The 10,343-nt window shown below is 53.7% G+C and overlaps 1 protein-coding gene across 2 annotated transcripts in view; it reads left to right on the top strand.

Annotated features, from left to right (window-relative positions):
* The first annotated feature begins 5,363 nt into the window (after positions 1-5,363).
* The window catches only part of cnppd1 (cyclin Pas1/PHO80 domain containing 1), a 30,247-nt gene continuing 25,267 nt past the window's right edge, over positions 5,364-10,343 (top strand). Inside the window, exon 1 of one of the 2 annotated variants that reach the window (XM_078404363.1) lies at positions 5,364-5,440. In XM_078404363.1, coding sequence (XP_078260489.1) covers positions 5,372-5,440 — 69 coding nt within the window. In that variant the 5' untranslated portion in view covers positions 5,364-5,371. Of the gene's footprint in view, positions 5,441-10,200; positions 10,284-10,343 lie in introns of those variants that run through there. The other variant, XM_078404364.1, reaches the window with a different exon arrangement.

Here is a 10,343-nt window from a genome sequence, read left to right as displayed (position 1 = left end):
AGAGGGTGTGAGCTACAGGGAGAGGTTGAGTAGGCTGGGCCTCTATTTCATGGAGCGCAGGAGGATGAGGGGAGATCTTATAGAGGTGCACAAAATCATGAGAGGAATAGATCGGGTAGATGCACAGAGTCTTTCACCCAGAGTAGGGGAATCGAGGACCAGAGGACATAGGTTCAAGGTGAAGGGGAAAAGATGTAATAGGAATACGAGGGGTAACTTTTTCACACAGAGGGTGGTGGGTGTATGGAGCAAGCTGCCAGAAGAGGTAGTTGAGGCTGGGACTATCCCATCGTTTAAGAAACAGATGGACAGGTACATGGATAGGACAGGTTTGGAGGGTTAGGACCAAGCGCAGGCAAGTGGGACTGGGGTAGTCGGCGAGTTGGGCCGAAGGGCCTGTTTACACACTGTATCACTCTGAATCTCTGAAGAGGGGTCTGAAGAAGGACTCCAACCAGAAACATCGCCTGTCCATTCCCTCCACAGATGCTGCCTGACCCGCTGAGTTCTTAAGCTTAAGGATAAGGGGGAAGTCTTTTAGGACCGAGATGAGAAAACATTTCTTCACACAGAGAGTGGTGAGTCTGTGGAATTCTCTGCCACAGAAGGTAGTTGAGGCCAGTTCATTGGCTATATTTAAGAGGGAGTTAGATGTGGCCCTTGTGGCTAAAGGGATCAGGGGGTATGGAGAGAAGGCAGGTATGGGATACTGAGTTGGATGATCAGCCATGATCATATTGAATGGCGTTGCAGGCTCGAAGGGCCGAATGGCGTACTCCTGCACCTATTTTCTATGTTTCTATGTTTCTTCCTGCACTTTGCGTTTTGGGCTTTTACATTGCGTGTTTCCCTGCCACATGTTACGATAGTGCTTTGCTTAGCAACTGTTATTGTTGCGCACACAAACACTGGCCCTGTCAGCGGTGAAAGGTATAATTCAAAAATCATCCAGGGATCTTTTTTTTTTTTGTAGAGTCCGTTTGTAATGACATTCTTCGCCTTGCCAGGAATAATACCCAAGTCTCAAAGTGCAACGGAGCACGCCGTAGTATTTGGAAAGATTCAGCAGAAATAAAAACACGTTTGATCTGCCCTAGTGGCTGGGCTGGTTGCAGCTTTGGCTTTGTAATGTGGAGGAAGGAACAGCAGATGCTGGCTTGTACCGAAGACAATAGACAATAGACAATAGGTGCAGGAGGAGGCCATTCGGCCCTTCGAGCCAGCACCGCCATTCAATGTGATCATGGCTGATCATTTTCAATCAGTACCCCGTTCCTGCCTTCTCCCCATACCCACTGACTCCGCTATCCTTAAGAGCTCTATCCAGCTCTCTCTTGAATGCATTCGGAGAATTGACCTCCACTGCCTTCTGAGGCAGAGAATTCCACAGATTCACAACTCTCTGACTGAAAAAGTTTTTCCTCATCTCCGTTCTAAATGGCCTACCCCTTATTCTTAAACTGTGGCCCCTGGTTCTGGACTCCCCAACATTGGAAACATGTTTCCTGCCTCTAACGTGTCCAACCCCTTAATGATCTTATACCTTTTCGATAAGATCTCCTCTCATCCTTCTAAATTCCAGTGTATACAAGCCTAGTCGCTCCAGTCTTTCAACATATGATAGTCTCGCCATTCCGGGAATTAACCTAGTAAACCTATGCTGCACGCCCTCAATAGCAAGTTCCAAATTCTATTGGAAAGAAAGGCATAGGAAAGACGGCAGAGATGGAGAATAGACACGAACTACTGGAGCATCTCAGTGGGCCAGGCAGCATCCCTAGATAGAAAAACAGAAACATGGAAAATAGGTGCAGGAGGTGGCCATTTGGCCCTTCGAGCCAGCACAGCCATTCATAGAAATGTAGAAAATAGGTGCAGGTGTAGGCAATTCGGCCCTTTGAGCCAGTACCGCCATTCAATATGATCTGTCAGAGAGTTGCGAATCTGTGGAACTCCCTCAGAAGGCAGTGGAGACCAATTCTCTGAATACATTCAAGAGAGAGCTAGACAGAGCTCTTAAGGATAGCAGAGTCAGGGGGTATGGGGAGAAGGCAGGAACGGGGTACTGATTGGGAATGATCAGCCATGATCACATTGAATGGCGGTGCTGGCTCGAAGGGCCGAATGGTCTCCTCCTGCACCTATTGTCTATTGTCTATGATCAGTGCCCTGTTTCTGTTTTCTCCCCGTGTCCTTTGTTTCCGTTAGTACTAGGAGCTAAATCCAACTCTCATAGCAAAGAAAAACGCTCTCCGACCAAACGTATCCACGTTGACCAAGATGCTAGTGGACCAAACACTTAATGTGTGCAAGTACTGCCCCCTGTTGCAACACCAGAGCATCACAGGTCAAGAGTGGAAAGCGTTTATTTGTCACTAGACCAAGTGGACCCGTTGGGCCCAAACTTCTCCTGCATTGGTGCAGCACCCTCTCCTCCCCCCCCCCCTTCATCAACCCCCTCCCTCCCCCCCTTTCCACCCTCTCTCCCCCCCTCTCTCTCCCCCTCTCTCTCCCCCCTCTCCTCCCTCTCTCCCCCACTCCCCCTCCTCCCCTCCCTCCACCACCCCCTCCCCCTTCCCTCCCCCTCCCGCTCCTCTCCCCCTCCCCCTCCCCTCCCCCTCCCTCCACCACCCCCTCCCCCTTCCCTCCCCCTCCCGCTCCTCTCCCCCCTCCCCCTCCCCTCCCCCTCCCTCCACCACCCCCTCCCCCTTCCCTCCCCCTCCCGCTCCTCTCCCCCTCCCCCTCCTCTCCACCACCCCCTCCCCCTCCCGCTCCTCTCCCCTCTCTCCCTCCCCTCCCCCTCCCCTCCCCCCCCTCCCTTCCTCCCCTCCCCCTCCCTCCACCCCCCTCCCCTCCCACTCTCCCCTTCCCCCCTACTCCATCCCCCTCAACCCCCTTATCATCCCTCCCCTCCCTCCCTCCCTCCCTCCCCCCCTCCCTCCCCCCCTCCCTCCCTAGGAGATAGATTTAAACTTTAAAATGTGAATAACTTTTAAAATGTAACACCGATTTCAATGAAAGTTCTTCCATTAGCACCAGAGGGACGACGGTGAGTAAGGTGGGCCTAAACTTGTCGCGCTATCGTGAACCGTTTTGGCTGTAGTTCAGGAACAAACAGACAAACAAACGAGAGTTTTGTCTATAGATATGCATCGGACCAGAGGAATGAAATTCATACTTGTTGTACCCTTACAGGCATTTTAAACAAGACAAATAAATATACAATACATTATCAGATAGTCTACCTGAACCAAACAGAGGGGCGTAGTTGGTACAGCCACTGCCTAAACAGAGCGCCAGAGACAAGGGTTCGTTCCTGACCTCGGGTGCTGTCTGTGTGGAGTTTGCACATTCTCCCTGTGACCATGTGGGTTTCCTCCGGGCGCTCTGGTTTCCTCCCACATCCCAAAGACGTGCGGGTTTGTGGGTTACGAGGAAGAAGGGCCTCGCCCCGAAACGTCACCTTTTCCTTCTATCCACAGATGCTGCCTGACCCGCTGAGTTACTCCAGCATTTCGTGTCTATTTACGGGTTTGTAAGGTAATTGGCCCTCTGTAAATTAGCGCCCTAGTGTGTCTGGAGTGAATGAAAAAGTGGGTCAACACCAAACTAGTGTGAAGGAGTGATCTTTCGTTAGCGCGGCCTTGGGACGGCCGAAGGTAGACACAAAACGCTGGAGTAACTCAGCGGGACGGGCAGTATCTCTGAAGAGAAGGAATGGGTGATGTTTTGGGTCGAGACCCTTCTTCAGGTGACCCGGCCTGTTTCCATGCTGTTTCTCTCAAAACCCTAAACAAACCATGATAGTCAAGCCACACTGTAACTTTAGTCGGGACACCACACCGCTCTCTGTTGGGCAGAGGTACTGAAGCCTCAGGACTAGGGTTGCCAACTATCTCACTCCCAAATACGGGACAAGGTGACCTCACCGCCCCGCGCCCCACGTGACCTCACCCAGCCAGCGGCCATATGCTCCCGCTCCACCAATGGCGGCCGCCCGGGCCAAGAGGCGGGTTGCTATGCAACCTCCGTTAGGCGGTGCCCGGGCCTACAGTGTCCCGGACTACAGTGGCCCCCGGGCTACAGTGTCCGGGCCTACAGCGTCCCCTTCCCCTCATCTCCCTCCCCCTCATCTCCAACCCTCCCCCTCATCTCCTTAACCCCCCCCACTCTTCCTGACCCACCCCCCATTTTCAAAACACATTCCTCCCGGTGTCCCTGACTCCCCTTCGTTCCCTTGTCCCCCACCCTCATTACCCACACCCCCCACACCTCTCTAATCCCTCCCCCTCCCCAGACCCTCCCCCTCCATGACCTCGCCCTTCTCCCATTAGCCCCCCCTCCTCACCTCCCTAACGCCGCCCCTCACCTCCCTAACCCCTCCCTAACGCCGTCCCTCACCTCCCTAACCCTTCCCTAACCCCGCCCCTCACCTCCCTAACCCCGTCCCTCACCTCCCTAACCCTGCCCCTCACCTCCATAACCCCGCCCCTCACCAACCTAACTCCACCCCCTCATTTCCATAACCCAGCCCCTCATCTCCCTAACCCCACCCCTCCCTGGTTCCCTTCCTCCCTAACCCCTCCCCCGGACCCCCCTCTCTGACCACACCCTCCTCTTATTGGCCCAGCCCCCTAAGTTTCATCGCCTTCCCCTCCACCTCCCCTCCTCTCCCTGCCCTCCCTCCTTCACTAACCCACCCCTCCATGACCACGCCCTCCTCACTTTAGCTCCGCCCCCTCATCTCCCTAACCCCGCCCCTCATCTCCTTAACCCCGCCCATCGTCTCCCTAAACCCAGACCCTCCCCACCCCTCCATGACCACGCCCTCCTCTGTTTAGCTCCGCCCCCTCATCTCCCTAACCCCGCCCCTACCTGGCCCCCTCCCTCACCAACCCCATCCCTCCCTGACCCCTCCCCCAGGCTCCTCCCCTTCCGCTCCCTGGCCACACGCTTCCCTCATTGCCCTGCCCCTCATCTCCCTAACCCAGCCCCTCATCTCCCCAATCTCACCCCTTATCTCCCTAACCCCGCCCCTCGTCCCAAACCCCGCCCCTCATCTCCCCAACCCCGCCGCCCATCTCCCTAGCCCCGCCCCTCATCCCCAACCCCGTCCACAAATTTCAATAACCACGCCCTCATCTCCTTAACCCCCGCCTCTCATCCCCATGACCCCGCCCACTCACTTCAATAACCGCGCCCACATCTCCCTAACCCGCCCCTCATCTCCTTGACCCGGCCCGCTCATTTCAATAACCCCGCCCCTCAACACCCAAACCCGCCCCTAATCTCCCTGGCTCCGCCCACTTATTTAAATAGCCCCGCCCCTTCATTGCTCCAGACCACGCCCCCCGGCAGCGCCCGCGACAAGATGGCGGACTGGGTGGACGCGCTCTTCAACTCCCGCTCCTTCCCGCGCTGCGGCCTGCAGGAGTTCAGCGTGAGTCTCCCCCACCCCCTCACTGTCCCCCACCCCCTCACTATACCCCACCCCCTCACTGTACCCCACCCCCGCACTGTACCCCACCCCCGCACTGTACCCCACCCCCTCACTGTACCCCACTCCACCACACCCTACACTACCGCACCCCTCCCCTCCCCACCCGTCCCGGGCCCTCAGCCCCCGCCCTGTACCCTCTCCCCCCCCCCCACTGGTCCCGGGCCCTCAGCCCCCGCCCTGTACCCTCTCTCCCCCCCCCTCCCCACCCCACCCCACCCGCTCGGCTACTCCCCTGCCCTGTACCCTCTCTCCCCGCACTGTACCCCCCTACACTCTCCTGTCCCCTTACACCCCCCCCCCCCCCAGTGTGTCCTGTCTCCCCATGTTCACTTTCTCCCCGGCCCTTAGCCCTCTTTCCCCCCCACCCTCCCCCCGTCAGGGCCCTCTCCCCCCCCCCCCTTTTCCTTCTTCCCCCCTCTTCCCCCCCCCCCTCCCTCCTTATTCTTCTTCCCCCCCCCTCCCTCCTTATTCTTCTTCCCCCCCCCCCCCCCCAGCCCCGGCCAGGGCCCTCTTCTCCCTCCCCCCCCCCCCCCACCCTCCACCAGGGCCCTCTTCCCCCCCCCCCCCCCGGGCCTTTATCCTTCTTCCCCCCCTCCCCCCCGGCCTGGGCCCTCTCCCCCCCCACCCCCCCGGCCCCGCGTACCGTCCTCCCGCTCTGGGGATCGGGCCCTGTCGGCCTGTGGTGTAGTGTGCTGTGGCTGTGCTGTGCTATGCTATGGTGTGGCTGTGGCTGTGCTATGGTGTGCTGTGGCTGTGGCTGTGGCTGTGGCTGTGCTATGGTGTGGTGTGCTGTGGCTGTGCTATGGTGTGCTGTGCTGTGGTGTGCTGTGCTGTGGCTGTGCTATGGTGTGCTGTGCTATGGTGTGCTGTGCTGTGGTGTGCTGTGCTGTGGCTGTGCTATGGTGTGCTGTGGCTGTGCTATGGTGTGCTGTGCTGTGGTGTGCTGTGCTGTGGCTGTGCTATGGTGTGCTGTGCTATGGTGTGCTGTGGCTGTGCTATGGTGTGCTGTGCTGTGGTGTGCTGTGCTGTGGTGTGCTGTGCTGTGGCTGTGCTATGGTGTGCTGTGCTATGGTGTGCTGTGGCTGTGCTATGGTGTGCTGTGCTATGGTGTGCTGTGGCTGTGGCTGTGGCTGTGCTATGGTGTGCTGTGCTATGGTGTGCTGTGCTGTGGCTGTGCTATGGTGTGCTGTGCTGTGGTGTGCTGTGCTGTGGTGTGCTGTGCTGTGGCTGTGCTATGGTGTGCTGTGCTGTGGCTGTGCTATGGTGTGCTGTGGCTGTGCTATGGTGTGCTATGGTGTGCTGTGCTATGGTGTGGTGTGCTGTGGCTGTGCGCTGCATCTCACTCCTTCTCACTTGTATCACTGTTGTCAATGTTGGGGCGGGTTGTATTGTCAACATGTACGTTGTGAATCTTTGGGCTGGAAGAGAATTATTTTCACTCCCTTCCCTTGGATGTTTTGAAGAGAGAGTTAGACAATAGACGCAGGAGGAGGCCATTCGGCCCTTCGAGCCTGTACGCACCGCCATTCAATGTGATCATGGCTGATCATTCTCAATCAGTACCCCGTTCCTGCCTTCTCCCCGTACCCCCTGACTCCACTATCCTTAAGAGCTCTATCTAGCTCTCTCTTGAATGCATTCAGAGAATTGGCCTCCACTGCCTTCTGAGGCAGACAATTCCACAGATTCACAACTCTCTGACTGAAAAAGTTTTTCCTCATCTCCGTTCTAAATGGCCTACCCCTTATTCTTAAACTGTGGCCCCTGGTTCTGGACTCCCCCAACATTGGAAACATGTTTCCTGCCTCTAACGTGTCCAACCCCTTAATAATCTTATACGTTTCAATAAGATCCCCTCTCATCCTTCTAAATTCCAGCGTATACAAGCCTAGCCACTCCAGTCTTTCAACATACGACAGTCCCGCCATTCAGGGGATTGGATCTAACAGAATCAGGGAATATGAGGGGTACTGACATTAGGTGACCAGCCATGATCATTGTGAATGACGGTGCTGGCTCGAAGGGCCGAATGGCCTACCCCTGCACCTATCTTCTATGTTTCCATGACCCGGATTTGATCCTGACTACTGTCTGCTTGGAGTTAGCACATTCTCTCTGTGGCCACTTGGGTTATCTCTGGGTGCTCTGGTTTCGTCCCAAAGATGTGTAGGTTAATTCTGTAAATTGTCCCTAGTATGTAGGATAGAACCAGTGTATGGGCCTCACGCTGGTCGGTGCGGACTCAGTGGGCCTAAAGGCCTGTTTCCACGCTGCGTCTCTAAACTAAATAAAGCATGGAAACAGGCCCTTCAGCCCGCCAGGTCTATGCTCACCTATTCACACTAGTTCTATGTTATCCCACATTCTCATCCACTCCCTGCACACTCGGGGCAATTTTAACAGAGGCCAATTAGCCTACAAACCCACGCGTCTTTGGGAAGTGGGAGGGAACCAGGGCACCCAGAGGAAACCCATGCGGTCACAGGGAGAAGGTGCAAACTCCACACAGACAGCACCCAAGGTCAGGATTGAACCTGGGTCTCTGGTGCTGTGAGGCAGCTGCTCTACCAGTTGCTCCGTGCAAGGAGTGGTTTCATTTTGGAATCCATCCTGATCAATAAATGTCGCATTTTACCACTTAATTATTTTAAACATTTCTATCTACTTGAGTCTGAAGAGTGATCTCGGAGGAAGCAGTTGGACTTGCTGGAACTCAAATGAACTGAAACAATTGTTTATCTTTTACGCATGTTAGCAAAGTTAATGCTCCAAGTCACGCTTACCAAAGTATTAGTAAGTTGCTGAGCACGTTTTCTGGTCCATCGGCATAGCCTTAGTTGCCCCTTCTTGAATCAGGCTAAAGTTGAAGCATTTTGCAATGGAAAGAGAACATGTTGCTTGCTCCTTGCCCGTCCAAACAAAGGTTTGCCAAGCATACCATCTTTCCAAGCTGATGAAAATGTTACTAGTTTGAAGATTCGGCCAAATGTCAGTGAAGGTTGTCAAGCTGGAAAGGGAAGATTTACGAGGATGATTCCAGGACTAGAGGGTGTGAGCTATAGGGAGAGGATGAGTAAACTGGGACTCTATTCCTTGTAGTGCAGGAGGATGAGGGGTGACCTTTAGATGTGTATAAAATCATGGGAGGAATAGATCGGAATAGGAATAATAGGAATGTTGGGGGAGTCCAGAACAAGGGGCCACAGTTTAAGAATAAGGGGTAGGCCATTTAGAACTGAGATGAGGAAAAACGTTTTCAGTCAGAGAGTTGTGAATCTCCACTCAAAAGGCAGTGGAGGCCAATTCTCTGAATGCATTCAAGAGAGAGCTAGATAGAGCTCTTAAGGATAGCGGAGTCAGGGGGTATGGGGAGAAGGCAGGAACGGGGTACTGATTGAGAATGATCAGCCATGATCACATTGAATGGCGGTGCCGGCTCGAAGGGCCGAATGGCCTCCTACACCTATTGTCTATATCGGGTAGATGCACGGATTCTCTTGCCCAGAGTAGGTGAATTGAGGACCAGAGGACATACGTTTAAAGTGAAGGGAAAAGATTTAATAGAATTCTGAGGGGCAACTTTTTCACACAAATGGTGGCGGATGTATGGAATGAGCTGCCGGAGGAGGTAGTTGAGACAGTGACTATCGCAACATTCAAGAAACATTTCGACAGGTACATGGACAGCACAGGTTTGGAGATATATGGGCCTAACTGTTCTCGCGGGCAGGTGGGACGAGAGCAGCTGGGATAGGTTGGCCGGTGTGGGCAAGTTGGGCCGATGGGCCTGTTTCTACGCTGTGTCGCTCTGCGGCTCCAAGTGAGCTGGAATTGTTGGGGATTCGTTGGTTTGTTTTTAAGATCATAGAGTTAGACAGCACGGAAGCAGGCAATAGACAATAGGTGCAGGAGGAGGCCATTCAGCCCTTCGAGCCAGCACTACCATTCAATATGATCATGGCTGATCATTCTCAATCAGTACCCCATTCCTGCCTTCTCCCCATACCCCCTGACTCCGCTATCCTTAAGATCTCTATCTAGCTCTCTCTTGAATGCATTCAGAGAATTGGCCTCCACTGCCTTCTGAGGCAGTGAATTCCACAGATTTACAACTCTCTGACTGAAAAAGTTTTTCCTCATCTCCGTTCTAAATGTCCTACCTCTTATTCTTAAACTGTGGCCCCTGGTTCTGGACTCCCCCAACATTGGGAACATGTTTCCTGCCGCTAACGTGTCCAACCCCTTAATAATCTTATATGTTTCGATAAGATCCCCTCTCATCCTTCTAAATTCCAGTGTATACAAGCCTAGTCGCTCCAGTCTTTCAACATACGACAGTCCCGCCATTCCGGGAATTAACCTAATAAACCTACGCTGCACGCCCTCAATAGCAAGAATATCCTTCCACAGCCAAACCTTCAGCCCAACACGTCCTTGCCAGCCACGGTGTTTATCTGAGCCAAAGAAGACACTAAGTGCTGGAGTAACTATGTGGGTCAGGCAAAAACTCTGGAGAACATGGAAAGGTGATATTTCTCATCAGGACCTTATCCATTTTTGCTAGTCCCATTTGCGTGTGGCGTTTGTCCTTCTGAAAATTTTCTGTCTATCTATTTTACTGCTTGGTCTCCTTGCTGTAAAAATTTCCTTTGAATGAGCTTGGAGCCTCTTTTGGAAGAGGTCATCTGTATTCATTATGGCACAACGATTGTCGCCCATCACGTGATTGGAATTTGTAAACGAGGTTGAGAAAATCAGCAGAGACCCATTGTTTCAAGAGCTGGTGAGATTTCATCCATGCAGAAACTCTGCTTTTCAGATGGTTTAAAGTTTACAATACAAT

The sequence above is a fragment of the Rhinoraja longicauda genome, chromosome 8 (assembly GCF_053455715.1).
Source record: "Rhinoraja longicauda isolate Sanriku21f chromosome 8, sRhiLon1.1, whole genome shotgun sequence".
Lineage (NCBI taxonomy): Eukaryota > Metazoa > Chordata > Chondrichthyes > Rajiformes > Arhynchobatidae > Rhinoraja > Rhinoraja longicauda.
Note: the sequence above shows the minus strand (reverse complement) of the source record. Positions and strands in the feature narration are given on the sequence as shown.